Raw genomic sequence first — 22,580 nt, 5'->3', positions numbered from 1 at the left:
TTCTTGAGACAACTTCTCCAACAAAAGCTAGTTCAGTGTTTTGCACTTTACAGTTAAAGCAAATCAACCATTGCTTTATTATAAAAATGTTGTACAATTACATTTTGGGTTATTCACTAGCTGTAATACAAAATGACAAAATATTATCTGAAATATATTTGGGTTTTTTTATCCTAATATAGGAGCACAGGACTACATGACTTTAACTTCCTGCATTAAAATAGTGAAACAAATGTTTTGATTTGCTAAATTAAAGCCCTCTTAAATCTGTCTGTTGAATTAACTCAATTGAAAGAAGAAACACGCATCGCAACACATCCAGCTTTACTCTTTATTGTGTTAAAAGCCCGTGGGGAATTTATTCATCTGAGTTAACGGTAGAAAAATTTACATTCGTGTGACAACTGAATGAAATAACGAATAAGAAAATCAAAAATTCAAAAACTTACCAAAGGGAGAAAAAAACAAGCATGTCTCATACAACATTATTAGCATTAGTAAGGATATGATTGTGGACAAATTTGAAGTAATTTTAGTTTAACTTGTTTGGAGGTGGGTTTGACAATTAGGCCAGGAGCTTAGTATTTATATCCCAGAACATTTTTTAAACTTGTGTTAGCAAGTCTTAACAGAATGTTTACTTTCCTGATTTAATGGCAACATCTGTTTTGTTAGGAATTTGTTCTTGATGTCAATTTTTTACTATCACTTAGTGCTTAAATCTTAAAATAATAGTAGAAAAATGAAAAGTAAACCAAAAAGAATAAAACAAAATATTAAACAAGAATTCTAAGATTTTTATCAAATATTTTCTTAGCATCCATCTCCCCAGACATAACCCACCTCCAAACACCAAAACCAATGTTCCCAAGACAGCATGCTTGTCTTGCTGTCCAAAGGTTTTAGTCAGATCAACTGAAATGTTCTAATTTTGCACAATTAGAACATTTATACAAATGCCAGAATGTACAGCAGGTAGCCCACAATAAGTCTATAATAAATCTAAAAAAAGTTTTACTGGGGTAAAACGATAACTTTACAGTCTCTCAAAAAAAACAAAACAAACCCTAATCAGTTGAAAATAAATAGCTGGAACAATTTATCAATGGAGTGATTGCAAAGCTTCACAGAGGAGCACCTGAAGTAAGAAAAGCATACAAAACCTAAATTCAAATGATTATTCAGCATACACTGTAAAAAAATTTGGCAGCTTGTGTCAAAGGCCAAACGTTAAAGGGTTTTAAGGAGACACCGACAGAAATGGCATGTAAACACGCCGAGCACAGGACAAAACTGGTTGTAGATCCAACTCGAGTTAAACTTTAAATAACATTTCTGACTGAACACACTGAGGAACGGTGCAGATAGTCAAGCAGAATATTTTAACGCTACAACTGGATGTAACTCCCGATACTCGTCTAATCCTCAGTGGTTGGTTGGTCACAGGCTCAAACATTCAGCTTCATACGCTTGGTATCGCATCAGCTACACAACTGTTTTTGTAAACCTGGAGTGGGAAACAGGACAGGCTTGAGTTCTCACACACAGCAGTCACAAGAAATATGACACATTTATGATTCATGTGGAACATTACAGGGTGGAAGAGTAAATGGGGTCCTTCAGAGTGATGCTAACTAAGGGGAGGAGTTCTAGTGGAAAATTATGAACCAAAAAAGGCATGAATTATCATGCATATCAACTATCTTTATAGGTTTCATATACTGTAAAAGTACAGCTGGTAATTTAGAAATGTAAATGCATATACAGTATATATATTTAAAAGAATAAATAATTTAAATGTGTGAAGATGCCACATTATAGCAGTTTCTGGCAGCACAAGGAGGTTTTTGTGTTGTTTACTCACTAATGCCAACATATAAACCTTTTTGATTATTAAACATCTAGCAGATAAACTTACAGTTAGAAGGAAAAATTGGGTGAGACTGAATCTCTACTTTCAAAATGAGATTTTAAGACTGGACAATTTAACCGTTGTGTCTCAATGGTGGAAATTTAAGAGTTGAGGGAATTAGAAACCCAATAAATCCACTGCAGTTCCTCCCAAAGCATGGCACCTCTGGTAAAAACATACAAGGAAGGTATGGAGATGCTATTTTGTCTGTGTCTTTTGTAACAGTGACCCATGCAACCGACCCGTACTGCACCATTCAATGGTACGGTACAGTTAGGGCAGAGGTACTTTTGATAACACAGTCCATTGACTAGGACAAGCATGAGGCATACAAATGTGTCACATTTGTCGTCTCACCAGTATGACGCCACATTAAGCACCTGCCTGGTGACACTGGAAACGGTCTCCTGAATACGATGGGCCATAAAATATGCCTCTTCTCCACGGGCGTGGCTTCAACTGGTCCTTTCCCAGTCCTACTCAGCCAAATTCATCTCCATTTGCAGATCCTGCACAGTTCTTTTCTGTCTTCTGGAACCTCCTCAGGGGTGGTAAAAGCCAGACATAGCCAGATAATGTGTACACGCCATTTGATTTGTAGCAGACTGCACTTGGTCGCCTGACATTCAAGCAACTTGATTGATTTATGTCAATGGACAATTGAAGGCCGGACTTTGTAAACTTGTGGAATAATATCTCAACCACCATTTTCAATTAACATGGGAAACCATAATTCCATGGTCAAACATTGAGGTCCAAACTTTTTTATCAATTGTGGTGGAAGAGAGCATGTAGAGTCAAGTGGACCGAACAACCCGCAATCAATAAATATATCAAGAGATTTTAGTGAAACTGGCCGTCCAAGGGTACATGTGTGGACTACGCTTTTATCTCATGGCCCACCCATGTTCCTGTCCATGTTCATGTCCACATAATGAGTAACACACCGCCAATGGAGACCCACAACTTGGCAGGTCCAAACCAGACATTAACTGGCTAGAGTGAGACCAGACAATGGAGAACTATTGCATACTGCAACACACAGACTCGTGCCACGTCGCTCAGTCGACACCAGGCACTGGAGGACCAAAGGTGACACTTTTTTTATACATTTCTCTAACTTTTCATTCTTACCCTCCTCACCGTGTATGTTGGCAAGTTAGATTTGTCACAGTTCTAGTTATTTTCAACATTTTCTTTATTGCTCTGACAGTAGGTATGGGCAAAGTTAGGCAAGTATCTATTTTTATGAGACTTTCTTTCTGACTCTAAGTCAACATACATCTGCCTTACCTAAATGGCATTTCCTCTGGCTGGGGGAATGGGCCTCTGTTATGTCCTGTTTATACCCAACAGAACCAGGAAGTCTTGGATTAATAATTAAAATTCCCTAACATTGATCAACATAAAACAGTATAAATAAAAAAAAACGTCTATAATATCCAATTTCAAAAGAATTTTTAGTGTTTCCGATAATTAGGACAGTGGTAATTTTGTAAATTACAATTTCTTAATGCAAGTTTTTTCCAGCCACAAAATGATTGCAAATCAAAAAAAAGAATTTGTTTGATCTTCCAATCTACCATTTCGTTCTTTGAAAGGCTTCCAGCACATTTTCACCAAGTTTAAAACTGAACTAAAAACATTTTAATGCAATTTAAATTTTTGATGATTGTCCCCAGAAAATCTCTATTTCAAATCCTCACATATTTCTATGATTTGCATTAATACTGTTTACTGTAGCACGCTACTCAACTTTAAAGTCTGACTAAATAATGTTTTTTACTAAAATATTTTCCACTACTGCTTACACCAGTGCCAGCTAATATCAGCACAAAGGCTTCACCACAACAGACCAATACAATTTACTCCAATTACCAGAGAAAGGCAGTAACAGCCTCTAGTAGTGCTATGTATGCTAACACATACAGTAACGTTGGCACATATAGGTTTACAGTTTGCAGTAATTCATTGCTAACTGTTGCAGTTTTTTAATTTGTCTGAATTATTCAAAGTGCTTTACAGAAAACAAATCTTTAAAACAAAAGTCAAACCTAGATTACAAAAAATAAATATTTAACAGTACCTAAAGATTTTTTTCTTAATGGATGGGTTTGCACAGTAAAGCAGATTTAGCCTACCGAACTGCAATCAATGCTGGGAATTATTTCACTTTAAAATCTAAAAATGACTTAAACTGTAACATCATGCAGGGCAGTCTACTGTTTAACTGTAGCATTAAACCATTTGTAGTGAAGGATTACACTCTATGTGCTCCCCTACAAAAACAAAACAGAAAACCGGTTACACAAAACTGGGATCATTTCAGGTACATGGAAACTATTTTGGGGTGTTTTGGCACATTAAGTTGAAACAAGGTGACTATGAGGATGTGAAATGAGCATAGAACAAAAAAAATTGAATATTTACACACACATAATCTGTCAATTTTTTGAAATTGCTCAGTTGCTCTGAATCTTTCTATTTCATCTTCTTCTCTTTCCGTTTCATTTAAGCCTTCTCTACCAGAAAGACTTTATCCAACTCTCTCAAAATCCACAAGTAAATCATTTTCCTTCTTTTACATCTTGAAGTTGCCCTGAGGCAAAAATCTCAGATCAGTGACCATTGTAGTAATCCCCTACAGGATATTTCACTGGTCAAATGCAACTAAGACTCCTAAAATGGTCCTTCTACACCGCCTGCTTGATTCTGACCAAACGTTCCCTAATTTAGAACCAGTATTGAGTTCTCAGTATGTATGCTTGTTTGTAAAATGGAATAAGACCAACTTTCCTTTGTTTTTTAACTGATCGTCCTCTTTGTGAAACCATGTGCAGCAAAGCAGACTCGTCCAAGGTGCCAGTGGTCAAAGTTTCTTGTTTCAATTATTTCCTTACACTCAAACTGATCCTCGATCAGTCTCAGGGCAACTTCCAACTATTTTGGCACAATTTCAGGTTGTAACTCTTGCTCACTACAGCCATTTTCTGTCCTTTCAAGACAATATTGTGAAAGTGACAGAATGTGTAGTCCAGTTGACCCTGGTGGTTTCAGTGAATAATGGGAGCCGATCGGTCATTGGACATTGTCTTCTTGAGTTTAACGCCTCGCCGGATAGTCACCAGAAAGTCCTCCATCTCGCAGTACTCCGTCTCCTCCAGGAGTTCAGGGAGAGGCCGGCGTTCCCATTCTGTCAGCCGACTGCCCGGCTGAGGCGGTGGGGTAGGAGGATCCGATCCTTCGTCCGGCTGCTGGGTTCCCCAGGCGACGGACTTTGGTGACAGTGGCCCGTTGCTGCTAGGTGACAAAGGGGTGGTTGGGGGGCTTAACGGGGTCCGTGGTGTATTACCATCTTCTGCTCTGCTTGGGAAACCAGGATGTTCAGGCACAGTAGGGGTTTTCACTGGGATCATAGGGGGCTTGATAGGGATTGGACCCAAGTTCAGGCCCCCAGAGGGTCGACGTAAGTTGGGTTTGGATGATGGAGTCCGTCGAATCGTAGCCACCCCAGGGGTAATGATGGCTGAGTGATTAGAAGGCAGACCGGCAGTGGAAGCAGGGCGCTTGGACTGAAACATGCGGCGGTAGGACTGACTGATGTCACTGTTCCTTGGGATGGTTGAGGACTTATCGAAGTCTGACTGATGCTCGCCCTCCTGATCAGTACCGACAGAGTAGCAGTCGCAGTCTGACACTGTGGAGAGCAAAGAAACTGTCAAGGTAAGTTTATCCAGGATAAATGCTTAGCTAAAGCTTTTCTCAATCAAAATCTTGTCTATAATACTGTAAAAACACAAAATCTAACCATGTATTTGTCTAGTTTCTAGCACATACATCTTGGCATATTTGAAATAACTGTTAAGCAAGATGTAGGAGCTTGTTTTAAGTCAATGATTATTTAATATTAATGAAACAGTACTAGCTCCACCAGTATGTTAACTTATGACGAGACATTTTTATAAGTGAAATAATTTGCCAGTGAAACTAGTAGTTTTTCATCTATATTAAAAAATTAATGACTATAAATAAGCTCCTGTCTGTTTGAAAAACATCCTGTTTTATGGAATTTTACAAGGGTAAAATTATTCCATATGTTACTGTAGTATTGTGTCAGTAGCAGTAGTAACAGTAGTAGTAGTAACAAGGTGTGTGCATGCACCTTGTGAGGGGATGGTGTCCTCTGAGCAGCAGGGTGTGTTGGTCTGGCTGCTGTAGCCACTGGAGCCTTGCAGCGAGTCCCTGCTGGAGCCGTGGATGTCCAGCTGGAGGCCTCGGGCCAGCGCTCTGGCCAGCTCCTCGTGGGCCTCCTTCTCCCCCTGGAGTGGAGGCAAGAGATCATTGTCAAGGTTTGCATCTTTGGCTTTTAAATTCTGTCTCTGAATGTTTTTTTTCTCCTTAAACAGACTTTTGAAGACATCACAGTGTGGTTTCCTTTAATCCCCTGTTGGTCCTCAACTGGAGTGGTGACATCAGAGCCCTGGTGGCTGCTGGGATCTGTAGTATCTCTCCTGTCTTTACTCCGCCTCAGAGTGTTAACCATCGGCTGGTCGTATGGACCTGGTTTGGCCCAGTCCTGTACAAGAAGAAAAGTTCAACATCTTATTGTAATTCCATTTGTAGCAAAGATGTGGGAATGAAAATCTGTGTTAATGGGTGAAGTTAAAGCTGCACCATGCAACTTTTATGAAAAATATAGTTTTGTCAAAATTATCATTATGTCAAGACAGTATAAGACATCTGTGAAAAAAAATAACTCCTCTACTTTCTTAGTTACATTCTGCAGATTTAATAGTCTTTTGTTTTGAGTGTGAAGCTTTGCTTGGCAGCATTAAACTATCTAACCAGCAGAGGAAAACAATCTGATTTCTGTTTCCAATTTGTGCATCTTGGATGCCTCCACTATGAAAGAAAAGAGCAGAGATGAAATAAGGAAAAACTGAAGGGAAAATGGGCGGAAATCATGGAGGAATGCGGATCAAACCTTCCAGGACGGGACTCTGGATGATGGGATCACTCCAATCCCTGACGGGCCGGGAGGCGAGAGCTCTCCCGTTTGGCTGAAACCTGAGCGAGACCACGCCCAGGTAGGTGAAACACACTGATAGGAGGGCGAGGAGATGGGGGAGGTGGTGGTGGAGGAAGAGGAATAGGTGACGTATGAAGGGTGGAGGTGGGTGTCCAGGCCCTGCAGGACCACTCCGTGAAGACAGAGGGCAGCGTGATGATCAAAGCCATTTGGCAACTGAAGGTGAGCGGGTGAAGGAGAGGCAGAAACACAAGTGCAAAATTAATGATGGTGGTTTGGTATGAAAACGTGGCGAAGATGGGAAAATACTATTTTGTGAAGGGGTTCCGAGTGTGGGTCAACCTCAGTAGGGTAGTTTTTTTTGGTTTTTGTTCTCTAAGTCGGTGCTCATTGATAACAGAATAGGCATAACCGTATTACCAGCATGTGTTTCCACATGTATTCGTTCACCTGTTGTTGCCCGGAGCTGGGCTCAGGATGTGAGGGAGAGGAAGAGGAAGAGGAGGACTCCTCATTGACAGACTGAGTGAACAAAGCAGAGACACACAACTGCAGGACAGCAAAGCACACCGAAAAACAAAACAAACTGTCTGCAAGATAAAGACAAGAGACGCAGAAACAAATAATAGGAAAAAAAAAAAAACAACAAAGTGAAACAAAATAAAAGCAGCAAATCTTAATGAAATCCAATGATAGAGCCGAGGAGTCAAGACAGGCTTGTAAAAAAGCCGACACAGAAATTTTATGTAAAAGAAGATGAAGGTCAACCATGAATCAGAAATGTTTAGCTTTTTTTTCCCCACTGAACATTAAAATGCTGTTTGTCATATTTAACCAAACCAAGATGTCATGAGGTGACAGAGACATGAAGCCATGAATTTACAAACAATAACACAAAGCTGAAACATCTAGATTTTAATTGCATGCTGTACATGTTACTGGAAATGCAAAAGTTATTGCTGTATGCAACCCGGTATGCAAAACGGCAGCATCTTTCCTGCATCAGATGACTTTTGTATTACCTCAGTTCACAAAAATATGAAAAAAGTCAGACTGAGGTCAAACTAAGACTTGTTAGTTGAGGTTAAACTAAAACATTGAGCAGAGGATCAGAGGAGCACATCTTTAATAAAGAGATGCTTAGAAATCCTCCAGACAGAGGTGTTCAGGTGTGTTAGGAACCAACCAGCAACCGTTACCTGCAAGTTGTCTGGAGGCATTGGTGAAGGGGATTTGGACTGGTAGGCGTCCTGGGAAATGAAGCCAGAGTCATGGGAGGAGACCGAAGAGAGACGAGCCGGCGTCTGCTGGGGCAGCACCGAGGAAGATGAGGAGGAGGAGGCACGGTAACGAAAGTGGGAGGTGGGGGAGTGGCAGTGTGAGCCGCTGGAGCGAGAGTCGCTGCTGTTCACGCTGTTCAGGCTGCTGTGTGACGAAAGAGAAGGAATGTTAGATGGCCCAACTTCATTAAAAGGGAAAGTGTGTTTGGGGAAAACTCTTGTTTGCTTGGGATTTTTGTGAAGACGACATATTGCCTTTATTCATTCAAAGTCCTACTATGCTAATGCTAAATTTGTAAAGAATGAAAATCAAAAAGGCAATCATGTATTGGAACATAAAAGAAAACCTCGATGCTGTGCATATAGATGGAACAATTTATGATTCATTTAGAGATTCTTAAAGTTTAAGAACTTAAAAGCAGCAACGGTTGCATCCAAGTTTGGATCATCACTTTTTCACAGTGAGTCAAGCCAGACCGCAATCGGTTTTCTAAGATTATTATATCTGGATTGACACCAAAACCACAGAGATAAGTTTGCACCGAGACCAAAACACAGGTTTATCCTCAGAAGCATAAGGACAAGAGCAGATTTTATAAAATGTTCACAAAACCTACTGAAAAACTCAGAAAATTGGGATTTTCTGGAAAAAGAAAGTCAAACAAAAAAAAGAGGTCAACGTAGTAACCACAAGGTGGCAGTAGGGAATTGATTCTCAGTTCACCAAGTTTGGTTGCTCAGATAATGAACAGTTTGGTATTTGTCTGCTGGCTGAACCAAACAGGCTAAGTGATCCAAAACACTTAAAGCCCCAAGTCTTAACCCATAGAAAAATCCAACAAAGACTCCCAGAAGGGCTGTAATTTATTTATTTTTTTTAAATACTCAGAGATCAGACATTAAAAAATGTGAAGCATAAAATCATCATAAACAGTGGAGAAAATATACAGCAGATAAAAAAAGATGTCTAAATGCATTTAAAAAATATCCTATGAGTAAATGCAAAATAAACAAAAGCAGAGAAAAAGCACTGTCCTAAATTAACAATTAAATGACAAATGATAATAAAATGAGACATAAAATCCACAATTAGGTGAGAAAAAACCCCCTAAAACTAGCAAATGTTCCCAAATTGGTCCAAATGGTCTTCTGAAGCTGTAAAAAGTGCAGCCAACGATAAAGAAACAAAGGATTCAGTTAGTGATTGATTGATGTTCTTATTGAACCTTCCTGGTTTTCTGGTTTCATAACAATGTTAAGTGCAGGGCTCTGGTGTCAAACACACCTGCACATGCTGGACTTCCTGGATACGGTGGTGCTTGGAGAGGAGGGAGGAGTTTGGTAAGACCAGGTGCACTCTGAGCCCTTCAGGTCTACAATTACCTGCAGAAACAGGGAAAAGAAAACAGTCTTTAAAAAAAGGAGGATTAAGGACATTTTCTGGTTCTGACGCTTCTTTGTGGAGAAGGAGATGGGAGATAATACTCTTGATATACAAGTTCATTAGCATTATATATAAAACTTATATATAAAACAAGACAATAAACAACACATATGCAAAGTTTGCATTAACCTGTGGATGGCAGAAAGAAAACATAAATTCAAGGTTCCAACATGTTTCATGTAAATATTCCAGATTTTTCCATAGTAAACTCTCCAATGTGTTACACCAATTTAAAATGTTTAAATACCAAGGTTTATTGAGAAGTTACAGCAGGTAATGAAACAAAAGGAAAATGATAGAAGGGATAAAGAAACAAATGGAGAAATAATGAAAGAAAGAAAGAAGGAAAGAAAAAAGGAGGGAAAGGACAGAAGGAAATAAAGACACGAGTTAAATTGTTGTCAACTACAAGCAAAATAGGAATCGTGTTATATTTTCTTTATAGCTAAAGAAAATCCCTTGCTTGTAATTATGCAGCATGATATGTTTAGGTTTACTGCTGGTTTCTAATGTAAAGAAACATTAAGGATTCATCTGATGAAGGTAATTAAGCTTTTGCGTCTCTGGAATAATGTTCTTTCACTTATGCAGAAATAGATGTTTAATTATTTCTACTGGAATCAATTTTTTTTTTTTTGCAAAGTGTAGTAGTTATAAAAGATGGAAATTATTCTTAAACAAAACGCTTTTCACATAGATTTGATCATTTGAACTGATTTATCCACTGCTGGCAGAAACTGTGTCAGAGTAAGTGGAGGCTGACCATCTGCTAGTTGGCTTCCAGCTCTGTCAAACAGGTTTTGGCTCCTTAAAGGACGCACATACTCCCACTTTTCAGTCAATGAACAATTATCCAAAATGTGGTGTTCCAGTTGGATCTGTACTTCACAGAACTCCGTCCAGAACTCCACTAAACTGCAACGTCTCAGATAAAATAAAAACATTTGGAAAGTTGGACTGAAAAAAAAAAAGAAAAAGAATCAACTAATGATATTTTCTGAATCACTGATCAGCTTTCTACATTATTTTCAACCTAGTTGCTTAGTTAAAAGTTTAAAGTGGAATTCTTACTTCTGTAGAGCAAATATGAATTAGATTAAAACTGCATTAGAGGAAAGAAATATTAGGAGCTTGTTGGAGCTTCATGAAGAGAAAGAAAAACAACAAAAATGTATAAGCAAGAATTCTGATTTACAATGAAATGATGAGCAGGTTTTTGTCTCTGACAGTTAATCTTTGTTCATACAGGAAGTTTGAGAAATAACTGATGGTGTATTAGCATGCACAGCTAAGCAGAATCAGATTAATCTTGTGTCAAACACTGGTACCTGCTCACTGGAGGCAGGCAGCTTGTGTGGGTCCATGGTCAGGATCTTCAAATCATCTGTGAGAGTCTGGAGGTGGGTGATCTCCCCCAGCATGGACATCTCCTCATCCTGACATGCAAGCACATCAGATCAGAGCGCTCCAAGTCTGCACAACTAAATAACTGCAGAATGAAGTCAGTAATTTTAAAAATGAATGCTCAGTATGATTATTATGTAGAATCTGATGACTTTAGAAACCTTAAAAATATATATTACTATGACTGATGTGGAAACACTAATCTTTCTTCACAAAATTTCACATCAAACCATTTGTTTGAACGCATCACTGACCACGACTGGCCGCAGCATGGAGACAAAAATGCAGAAACGGCTTCTCTCCTCCACCAACGCCCTCCGCACCGCCTGCTTCTCCGTCTCCTCCAGCAGCAGGTACTTATCGCTGACGTCCTGCATGGCGCTGTCCAGCTGGGGCTGAAGGTCTCCGCGACCTAAACACACAGATTTAGGTAGACACAGCTATAATGCATCATACCGCAGAGGAAAAGCTAAGACATGCTCACACAGGTTGTCGTCTGCTGTGCTTTGCATATTCATTACCTTACGGCTTTTTTTATTACATTTTGTCAAGTTTTAAACTGAATTTTAATAGGAATTTATATCCTACACCAACACAAATTGGTATTTAATTCTGAAGGAGGAGTTTCTTTTCTTTCATCAAATAAAAATAATAAAATTCTGGCGTGCGTAGGATTTACCCCTTCTCCTTTGATATCCCTAAATAAAACCCAGTGAACCAATAGTGTTTAACAAAATACCATGCAGCTGCTTAATTTCCCAGTAAATATTTACTTTGCTTAGTTAGAAACATTAAAATTCAAGAGCTAAACTTAAACAATGCAATTAAAAAAATCATATATTTAAAGATAGTTTCAAAATATGAAATTATTATTATTATTATTATTTTAAAAAAAGTCTTTGCCATACATTAATTAATAAAAAAGGGGTCAAACTGCTCAGAAAAAGAATCAAAAAAAATAAAAATATGAAAAAAGAATCTGAAATGGCAGTCAAACGGAGACCTGGATTCTGGATCAAACTCTCTGTGTGGTACATGGGGACATTTTATCACACTGATGTCATCATAATTAAGATGAGGATTTAATGGGTAGGAGAAAAAAAAGGAAATAAAGAGGGGGCGGACAGCTTCAGGCAAACCACATCCAGTTTATCATCCAGCTGTGGGATCCAGTTTCGCCGTTCAGAACTTCTGTACAGACCTCTGTTCTCACACTACAAGCACTCCAACGGCTTCACAACAATAAGAGACTCCCACTAACCAGTAAACCACATCACAGATTCAAACAGCCAATCAGATGAGCTGGGAAACAAACAACTGCTGGAGTCCAATTAAAACACATTATTAGAGGACTGCTAATAATCTCTGCAGTTTTGATGAAGAAATGGAAACGTGGAATTACTCAACTGCTTTTGGAAAACATCTGGCTTGATATGTTTTTATGTGAAGCATGCAGCCAAACCAGATTCATTTGTAAAGGGACAGAGTGTAATGTTCCACAGAAGACCAGCTTCGTCTGCATGCTCAGACTTCACTCTACCAGCTACTGTAACAGGATATGTGTGCCATCATGGAAGCGTCCCCCCCCTTTAGGTGCTGAAGATTATTAATTTTAGAGAGTCTGTCAGTTATGTTGTCCTCACAATCCCCTCTGATGGCAGCATATTTCAGATCCTGCTCAACTCTACAGTCAGTTTATTCTCGTCATGTTTACTGTCAAACCACAAGCTTACATTAAAAGATTTCCATGCGTTTGGTTGTGTCCCTGCTCTTTAAAATAATAATAATAATAAAAAACTGGCTTAAAGTGACAGTTTAAATAAGTAGTCATAAAAGGGATTTGTTATAAATGAGTGTTAATTTACAGAGAAAGTAGCTTTGGTATGAATGTTTCATTAGTCTTTTGTGTATGTATATGGGAATGGTTACCAGTGTCAGAATATATCTAGCACTAAAAAGCTTAAGATGTTTCAGTCATATTGTTCCTTCAGCTCAAAGTTCTTTTAATGAGATTCCAGAGACGGCGCCAAAGTGGCCAAAGTTTTCTCCAGCAGCAAAAAGCATAAAGTATTTTTACATTGTCCCGTCTCCACCTTTTGCTGGACATTGATGGTCAACTGGCTGAAAAAAGGGCTTTATGTATATTCTCACTTACAAGGAAGACAAACTCAGATGTTTGGAAATAGATGGACAGTAACAGTGTGCAAAGTAAAGGAGTCCATCATCTATTAAACAGCAAAGAATTATTATAGATAAAACTAATGAATTAACTAATGAAGTAACCCTACCCTAATTCAATGTTTGATAATTTACTTAAAGTCAACTATCCTTTAAACGATAACTATCTGACCCAATGAAGAATGGCTCTACTGCTTTCAGTCTATCATGGGTTTGTTCACAATAAAAGATGACAAAGTGTGAAATGTTTGTCGCAATGTCCTAGAGCTCAAGCTGCTTAGAGTTGCCAACACATCCCATTTAGTCCACTAATTTTATTATTCACTGCAGCTTTTGTTTGTTTCTTGCACCAGAAAGGCTTTACTTTTTTCATCCTTTAAGATTCCCGCTTAGAAATCCAGCCTTCTGTGTTTGATGGCAGACATAAACATGTAATTAAAGTTCTTCATTCCTCCAGCGAGGTCCAAAGCCAGCTTCTGTGGCGAGGCTGACTGATAGGAGCAAAGTCTGTCTCCTTCCAACTAAACTTTTCCAAGCAGATGCTTCAGTGATAAACAGAAAAAGCCTCGCTTTCAAGAGACGGGAATGTTTTTTGGGGTTTTTTTCCACGGTTTTTATAGTTTTCTTCATTTCACCTCTTTCTTTCATTTTCTCCTCTATCCATTCTTCCTTTTTCCAGCCAAGACAAAAGCCCAGTTAATCCATTTGAGATAGCAGTTGCTCAAATTTCAGCTTATATTGGGTTTAGTGTGGTGTTTATGGAGGTGGGTTTGAGAATGTCTCGTACAGGGGCACATCGCAGGGTGTAGGCCTACCTAGAAAAAGCTTTTGGTCTCCTTACAGTTTCCTTTATTTCTGATTTTGTCACACTATCATGTTTTGGATCAAACTCATTTTTAAATTTGACAAAGATAGTTTGAGTTAATACAACATGCAGATTATAAATGATGATTTTATTTGCAAAAGTAATGAGATATTCATACCAACAGGTCTCACTTGTTCCAGATAGGATCAGAGTTCATGACTCAACAATAAAAGAGACGCTGGGCAAACAAAGCATTCACAGGAGATACTTTTTCACAACACTGCACACAGATTCATATTCTGTATATAAAAATCTATCAGAACAGAATTTAAAGAATCTTTGATATTTGTTTATTCACTTTCTTACATAACATTCATCCAATTCTATCAGCTGTCTCTCCTCCCATTTTTCTTCTTTGAAACTCCCTCTACTCTTAACATTCAAAGCCACGGCAAAGGGAGTTTCCTCTCGGGCACCAATAATAGCCTGGGAGTGCCAGACGATCGAAGCGGCTTGACCACATCTGAGGGTCCTCTGGGGTCAACCTAAGGTCCTGTTTATTTTCTTCACAAGGCTCAGCTCAAACAAGTCTTTTATCATAAGCTTTTGAGTTCTGCCATAATGCAATCCATGATTCAGACTGAAATTACATGTAGTAATTTGCACTGATCTTTTCCAAATCCTTTAGCTCATCAATATCATGTGTTTGTTTGATGGATTATTGGGGCAGTTTAAGAATTTTCAGAAACTGTTGACCTTATAGAGCCTCCAAATTATGAGGTATCAAAATATGTTTTCAAGATACTGAGTATCTGCTCAGGCAAAATTTCACTAATCCCAAGTCTTCAAATGGCTCACGAGGAGTACAGCTGGGGAGTATCAGAATAAATCAGCAAGACCGAGATTAGATATTTAGGTGCTGGCCAGAAATAACTCCGTAATGGACGTCAACATTTACCTCTGGCCCCTTCAGAGAATAATCATCTCCACAGAATTGAAACAACATGTTCTTTACCCTCACAACCCGATTTCAGAATGCACAGACAGTTAGTTGTCATGTTTTCCATATTAAAAGCTGCAGAAATATCCAGTAAGATGGTATCAAAGAATTGAGCATATCAGTTATTTAATTAATAAATAAATAAAATCAAGCAACTGAAATATTTCTTGTGACTCACACCAATAAACTGATACTTCTCAGCTTGACAGGTGTTGAGAAAAAAGATTTAAAGGAGGAGAAATAAAGTCAAACTCTTTGAATATGCAGCACAAACAAAAGATTTGGAATTTAGTATGAATTTAGGTACGTCCTGCAGCAGCAGCTGCTAAAAGATGCTGCTGCTGTTGAAGTCCATCAGTAAGACGGTTTAACAGCATGTCTCTGTCGTGTTTTCAAAGTGTTTACTGTGTGGAATTTCAGTGTTTCCTGTTAGGATCTGCTGCCCTTCTATGGTTTTACGTGTTCGTGTCACTCACGCTTATGGAAGTCATGGTAAGTTTTATTGAAGAAGCAATAAAAAATGTTTTTCAGTAAGGAATCTTGTTTAGCATAAAACTGGGCTTTGTTGTGTTCAGGGCCTCGGCTTTCGTGAGTCACAAACATTTAAACAGCATGAGAACATTTTTTTTGTTTTTGTCTCCCCCGCTGACAAATGTGGTCTGGGGGAGATTTATAAAACCCGAGACATCAACAGAGGGCTGGAGATGTGTTTGTTATTTAACATCTGTCATTACGACTGTTGATGTATTTACAATCTTTCACCTCCTCTTTGCGGAGTACCGTCATGATATGTTCCAAATAAATCCCTGGTTATAAAACTGAGCTGAGCTACTGAGCTGTACAAACAAAACAAAAAAGAAAAAGAAGAGGTATCATGAATAGAAATAGTCAGTCTTTTTTTTCTTTTTTTTTTTTTACTGAACAACCTGGAAGAGTTTAACAAGATAAAAAAGATTACAAACCATTAACTTACCGAAAAAATCAGCTGTATAAAGTTGATCATGTTGGACGGGGGAAGACCAGGGAGGGAGGAGAACAAACAATGTTACATTGTTACTTAATGTCAGACTTTAACATTTTATTAACTGACATTTTTCTAATCATTTATTTTATTTATTTCACCAAATAAAATGTTGCCACACAGTATCAAGGGATATCAAGTGGAAAAGGTTTCAAAAAACAAAACTTTTTTTGTTCTTATTTTTTCAATTTCCTTTCATGAGATTTCAGAGAAAGTACCAGAGAAAGTAGAGCTACATCTAGCTGGATAGAGTATAGAGTTACACAGCACTTCATACCCTCCCATGCAATTGGTGCTATATAGATAAACCGGATTGAATAGAACTACAGCTTGCAAACAATGAGTTTCTTATCTGTAAAGCAGCAGAATGCAGGCTGGCTAACCAAGTAGATAGTCTGACTAATCTGTTAAATGTTAAGTCTGAATCATGCTAAAAAAATAAAAACAAAATTATCTGAAATGATTATGTCAGATTGTTTGGTAAGGAAACTTGTTTTACATATAAATAGAGTCCAAATTATATATATATATTTTTTTATTCAAGCTTTTTGAGAAAACCATGCCTGCTTCTACTAACCCTTGCCTAAATGACAACTTTTACTTGTAAGCTTAAAGAGCCAAGATTAAAAAAAAGAATACAAACCTTTCTTTGCTTTCTTCTGCAGCTTCAAAGTGTCTGATGATCTCTTTTTGATCTCCTGACGGGCTTTTTTATACTCTGTCAAGTGACAATTGCACAAAGAAAAAAATAGAAAAACATACCCAGAGCTTGATTCTTAGTGTCTCATACAAACTAATTCAGAGGAATACAAGCAAGAGAGTGCTTATGAAAACCTTTGGCATGGTCTTTGTCCAGAGTATTAGCCACTCTCTTCCATTCCTCCATCTGCTCCTGCAGAGGGTTAATCAGGCAGTCCAGAAACACCCTGGAAACATAAACACACTGTTAAGGTTTTCCAGAACAAAACACTCCGGAACAAGATTTATTTTACATTTGTTCCATAGAAAAGAGTTAAAAGTTTAGAGTTAGTCAATTGGAAGATCAGTTTTATGGAAAATTTGAGTGCAAATTTAAATGGCTTACCAAGGAGGATCAGAACATCTACATCGAAGGCAGTAGATGTAGAATTTGCAAGTATTTTAAATTGTTGTGTTAAAGAAATAACTGCAGCTCCTGCTAAACTCTCTTTGCTGGAGTCAAATTTAACCTGTTTCACAAAGTACCTTTGCAGTCCTAGAAGTGATTATTTTCTAAAATATCTTCACTCTCTTCGGCTTTTAACGTTACTTGGACAATGCTTTTGGTTTCTTTTGTCCTGGTAAAATCTATAATTTCATCTCATGAAAACCTCAGGATCAGCAGAGAAGCTGAAGGACGGCCCACATGGTATGCAAATGTTTTGCCCATTTCAACCTGACTGACTCTCTCATTCTGAACTGTGGGACATATCGGACTCACACAGGGTCCAGCCGTCACACATTTTTGAGGAGAAATTTATTTAGGGAATGAAGGAAAAAGACTAAGTGTGAGAGGAGTTACCATTATGCAAAGTTAAAAAAAATAGGTTTTATTAGGAAGACTATGAAGAAGATGGTACCCATTTATCACACACTCGTATCTACTCACATGGAAAACTGACGGAGCTTGGCCTCGATGCTGCGATGCCTCATGCACATCCTGGTGAGCGCTGAACCGATATCTCTGGTCCCTCCTGACAACAAAAAACAAACAAACAGTCTGTCAGCTTTAAAAACATGCAACAACTGATCAACTGTCTTCAAATAAAAACTGCACAGACAAAAAAAAAAGAGTGTGTTGCATAGCAACACGAGTATAAGGTATACAACCATTGTTGTGCTGCGCTATATTTTCACGTAAATATCGTATTGATTCCAAAAGTACACACACACAAATGATCACATTTCTACCCATATATATTGACGCCTATTCATTTTAGTAACAGCATTTATGCCCCACACCAAAACACTTACCCTAACAATCATAGCCCCAAGTTAACCAAAGTTTATTTCACACATTACCTCTAAACCTAAAAAAGAAGGTTAGTAAATATAGTAGAAATGGTGCCATTTCTACTATATTTATAAACAATATGTTGTTTATAATGTTATATAAACAATACATGGCAGGAAGATCGCTCCCATAGAGGGTAAGCTACAGCTCATTGCTAAAGAAGCTGGCTGTTAACAACCTGCTGTCCCCTGTATATCAATAGAAAGTTGTATGGAAGAAAGACATAATTTAAAACACTTGCACAAGCATTAGGTGTAGCTGCAGCTTTGTGAGTTGCTTTTGAAGCAAAGCTTGTTTGAGTGTTAAGGTGTAGACTGCAGCATGTATGCTGGGCACATCTGTGTGGTGGATCAGCTGCAATTGTTGTGTTCTTGGAGGTAAACCAATCCATCTAAGGGGAAAAAGAGCTGGATTCAGTTGACCCATTTCAAATTAATCATTCATTTGGAAATCCATATCCTAGAGTCTGAATGAAGAGTGGCAGAGCCACAGAAGTTGCGACGCTTCCACAGCTGGTGATGATTTGAGGGGTCTATATGTCATCAGATGGTTTTAGTCCACTGTGTTTTGTAAAGTCTAAAGTCAGAGCACTTCACTGTTCCCTCTGTTGACAAGCTTTATGGAGATGCTTTATTAACTTTCTGGAAGGACTTGGCACCTCCCTACGCTGCCAGCAGCACCAATGGATGCTTTAATGGGACTGACAGGCCAGCAGGCTGCCAGGAGCATCTCCAAGAGGAGAAACATTAAACCCAACAGGACAGACAGGGTTCTTGCTGCTGCAATAAATGCAAAGGGATCAGTGACAAACTGTTCAATAGCCTGAATTAGTTACTAATCTTATGTAATGTTTTAATTTTCTGAGGAACTGAATTTAGGTCTTCATTAGCTGAGATCCCTTATCAAAACAAACAAAAGTAAATGTTTGAAAATAATCTGGTGTAATGCAGAGGATTTTACGTTCCAATGTAAGTTGATGTAATAAGTAAATTTTGTTGATGCAGACCCATATACAAACTGACCAGTATACTTTTATACTGCTTTTGGGGTTACATTCCTTTTGCAGAAAAGGAATGTAATAAAGGACCTCCTTTATTGCCTTTTTAAGCAATAAAAAAGTTAATTAATAAATCCCAATCCCAAAATAGTGCAGGATTCCCATTAATTCCAGTTTATGGAAATGATTTTACAATACTACAGCTAGATGGAAACCACAACTTGAAACATTCAAGATAAAGAACCATTAATGATAAGCCTAAGGTGTATTGCATGCATGACCATTCAGAAACACAAACAGCAGCAGTTCAAACTTGTGCACACTGCATAGTGTAAAACCATCCACAGGTCTGCAAATGTCAAACACTGCTAACGCTGCTCCACAAAGAGTCAGGTAACAATATCCAACATCATTCCATGTTAAACCTCTGGATTTAAAGCACTGAAAACTTCAAGGTTCCAAGTTTTCACTCAAGGTGCATAAAATTGTGTCTGTTTTTTTGTATTAAGGTGCTTGGCAGGTCACTTGTTCCCCAGATCTCTGAAAAAACAACCACAGTTCTGCGGATTAAGTTCATCTCACTGTGGTCTCTCCCTCCATGTAGTCCCACACCGACTCCAGGAGTCTGAGAGCAGGACCCGATGTTTGGGCCAGGCCATCTGCTGCAGAACACTTTGCTCATTTCTCCTGTTTTCTGTTAATTCCTGCAGTTTGTGTGGCTCTCACTTAGAGATAATGTAGACTTTAAGTTATTTGGTTGTTTCTCCTGATGCCTTCAGATATGTGTAACAAAAATCCTCAGGGTTTTTTTTTTTTTTTTTTTTTTTTTAAATCAGCTCTCGTCACCTTGAGTCATTGAGTTTAAAGACAATATGGATTGTTTAAACTATTATTAATAATAATAATGAAAAAAAGTGAATCAAAACATCCAACGAGGTGTAAAGGTTTTGTTGAAGGACACTCCAGCAGGGTGGCGATAGATGGAGTCTAAACTGATTCTCAGTGCAGCAGAAGCTCCACAGGCACCTGATAGGGCCCAGATGGCCATCCTCTCTCTCCCCCTGACAGGACGCTCCCTCCTGGGGAAAGGGTCTCTCCATCTCTGCTTGACAGACTAGAGATCCAACTAAAAAACTTTTGCAATTACCAACAAGATGCTTGCATTGCTACACACTTGAGAAGGATTTGACACGCTCACCTCCTTGTTGTCTAAACTCAGATGTTTATCTTAAATGATAATTAGCCAGAATCCATTTAATCAGAAGCAGATATGCAGCTTGAGTCTTACCAAGACACATGCTCAAAGTTGCTCGGTTGTGAAGAAACCTGTGTTGTGTAGGGCGTGGTGATGAACACTGCAATGCACCAGTGACTCCTTTTTTCTTTCCTCTGCTCTTCCCTTCTTTCCTCACATCTTCCTCTTCCTCCCTCTAACACTTCTCTGTCACACCCACTCTGACTCTCATTTTCTCTTCAGGACCTCTGCCTGTCTTATTACTGCCTGTCACCGAGCAGACCATGTTAAAATATAGTACCACTGTAATGCTGTCAGCATGGATGACCAACTACTGAGATTTTTATAGTCCCGATGGAACTGATGGATGCGGCACTAAAAACCTTGCTGGTGTAAAGTGTAAGATCTTCACCTGGCATCTGATTAGCTAAAATCAGACTCAACGTCAGTGAAGATATATCAGCTTTCATTAAACTGAAATCAAATATAACAGCTGATACCCTGAAACAATGAGACTTGAGCCAAAGCGATCACAGTCTGTAGAGTCACCAGAAAACCAAAGTAGACCCAGTCAGCAGCGGTCATGACCATTTCTACAATCAAAGGAGTCATTTCTGCCAATCAACTTGGAAAAGCTTATAAAAATGTTAAAAAAAATATTTGAGGGCTACAATTTTAGCAGAGGAAAAGATTCAAGTCAGATTGTAAATCTTCCAAGCAGTTGATGTGCACAGAATAATAGTAATAAAAAAAAAAACATACTCAATATTCTGGACTCAAATGTGAGACCATGTGCCCAGCTGAAGACTTACCGAGACTGGGTCTTCAATAGAAGAAAGACCCCAAACACAGCACTAAATCTACAACAGAGTAGCTAAAAAATGAGTCCAGGCCTGAACCAGACTGAAATCCTTTGACTGGACCACTAGAGAACTACGCAGAAACAAGTCTCCAAACTATTTCAAGTTATTGCTGTTAAACGTTTCGGCATAGTAAGAACTCTTTTTTTTTTTTACCATTTTGAAGATCATGAAAATGATGCATCTCTTCAGATATCTGCTGAACATGTAAAACTCTGGGGTGTGTGCATCATACGGTCTATCAGTTGTCCATGCACATTTCTAGCCACTTTAAGTACAAATCCAACACTTTTTCCTGTTCCTGCTTGTCCTCCTTCACACAATCTCTCCCCATCATTCCTCTTCACACATCATCTGCCACTTTTCCCAACATTTCCCCTCATCCCAGATCCTGCTGTATCCTCCGTTTGCTTAATGCTGCACTTCATCTTTTCCCCTGCCAGCTCTCTTCTCACCTCCAGACTAGGTGTTACCTCCTCTCTTCTCACCTCGTCTCCTCCTCTCAGGCTAAATTCCCGTCAGTAAAATTTGGCAGTTGTAAGTTTTACCAAGTCGCTGCATCCTCAGTGTGACTTTACCTTTTAGATTTCTGACTCGATTTCTTATTCTCCCAGGAGAAGATCTTGCAAGCTGAATTTTAGGTTGAAAGATCTGGTTTTGGATGGTCTGTATGACATGGGATGTCAACTCCAAGGATCGGCGCGTCGTTATGAGTGACTGTAGCAGTGAAAGTAAAATGTTTTAACAGATGAGCAGGATTTATCCTCTTGGTCTCGGTGTTGGCTTGGGCACATTTCCACACAAACTGAATTCTCCACATTTCTTCACCTCCCATTACTGTGGATCCCACAGTCTTCGAGACCACAGCCGTTCAACCACCTATCATTAGGTCTATACAACTGCTGTAGCTTCTTCAATATTTTTAGAAAGCACCATGATATTAGGTGCTACGAGTCACATTTATGCTGAGAAACTATTGGTTTCTTATTTAGCCTTGCCTTGTTTTTAGTAGTTGTAAAGAACATAATCCATATGAAGGAGATCTTCCAAACCTTATAACATTGGGGGTCACAGCTCCATGTTTTTTTATTCAGCATAATCTAAAGTGGATTAAACGGAAGGCGGTCTTTTCTGTGCAATGGTATTGCATTTTGCCATAAAGTTGCTTCTACAGCTTTTCACAAAACTATAATCTAAAAAAAAAAACTGTACTCCAAATCTTCAAACACTAAGCTCAGTGAAATCTAATTCATGCCAACTTCCAGAAAATAAGTTTGTGGCCAAGTAAAACTGCCTGACCAAAACAAGACCTCTCAAGCGAGTGTGTCTGCATGTTGAGAAAACACTCGCCTGACCCAATTCAGTGGGACAGAGCGGCGTTTCT

General features: G+C 38.6%; 1 protein-coding gene across 5 annotated transcripts in view; it reads right to left on the bottom strand.

Moving 5' to 3' along the window:
* Nucleotides 1–317: 317 nt before the first annotated feature.
* LOC106919931 (MTSS I-BAR domain containing 1) overlaps nucleotides 318–22,580 on the bottom strand; it is a 55,903-nt gene continuing 33,640 nt past the window's right edge. Inside the window, exons 4-16 of one of the 5 annotated variants that reach the window (XM_088010433.1) lie at nucleotides 17,701–17,785; nucleotides 16,908–16,999; nucleotides 16,717–16,791; nucleotides 16,026–16,037; nucleotides 11,324–11,481; nucleotides 10,994–11,101; nucleotides 9,507–9,604; nucleotides 8,141–8,366; nucleotides 7,392–7,490; nucleotides 6,897–7,157; nucleotides 6,321–6,488; nucleotides 6,075–6,231; nucleotides 318–5,609 (exon numbers count right to left, since the gene is read on the bottom strand). In XM_088010433.1, the coding sequence (XP_087866559.1) occupies nucleotides 4,966–5,609; nucleotides 6,075–6,231; nucleotides 6,321–6,488; nucleotides 6,897–7,157; nucleotides 7,392–7,490; nucleotides 8,141–8,366; nucleotides 9,507–9,604; nucleotides 10,994–11,101; nucleotides 11,324–11,481; nucleotides 16,026–16,037; nucleotides 16,717–16,791; nucleotides 16,908–16,999; nucleotides 17,701–17,785 (2,183 nt within the window). In that variant the 3' untranslated portion in view covers nucleotides 318–4,965. The remainder of the gene's footprint in view (nucleotides 5,610–6,074; nucleotides 6,232–6,320; nucleotides 6,489–6,896; nucleotides 7,158–7,391; nucleotides 7,491–8,140; nucleotides 8,367–9,506; nucleotides 9,605–10,993; nucleotides 11,102–11,323; nucleotides 11,482–16,025; nucleotides 16,038–16,716; nucleotides 16,792–16,907; nucleotides 17,000–17,700; nucleotides 17,786–22,580) is intronic. The other 4 variants (XM_014990592.2, XM_014990593.2, XM_014990594.2 and 1 more) reach the window with 4 other exon arrangements.

Source organism: Poecilia mexicana, unplaced genomic scaffold (assembly GCF_051168715.1).
Source record: "Poecilia mexicana isolate PSO_F unplaced genomic scaffold, ASM5116871v1 scaffold_11, whole genome shotgun sequence".
Classification (NCBI taxonomy): Eukaryota; Metazoa; Chordata; class Actinopteri; order Cyprinodontiformes; family Poeciliidae; genus Poecilia; species Poecilia mexicana.
The sequence above is the reverse complement of the archived record's forward strand: the minus strand, read 5'-3'. Positions and strand labels throughout refer to the sequence as shown.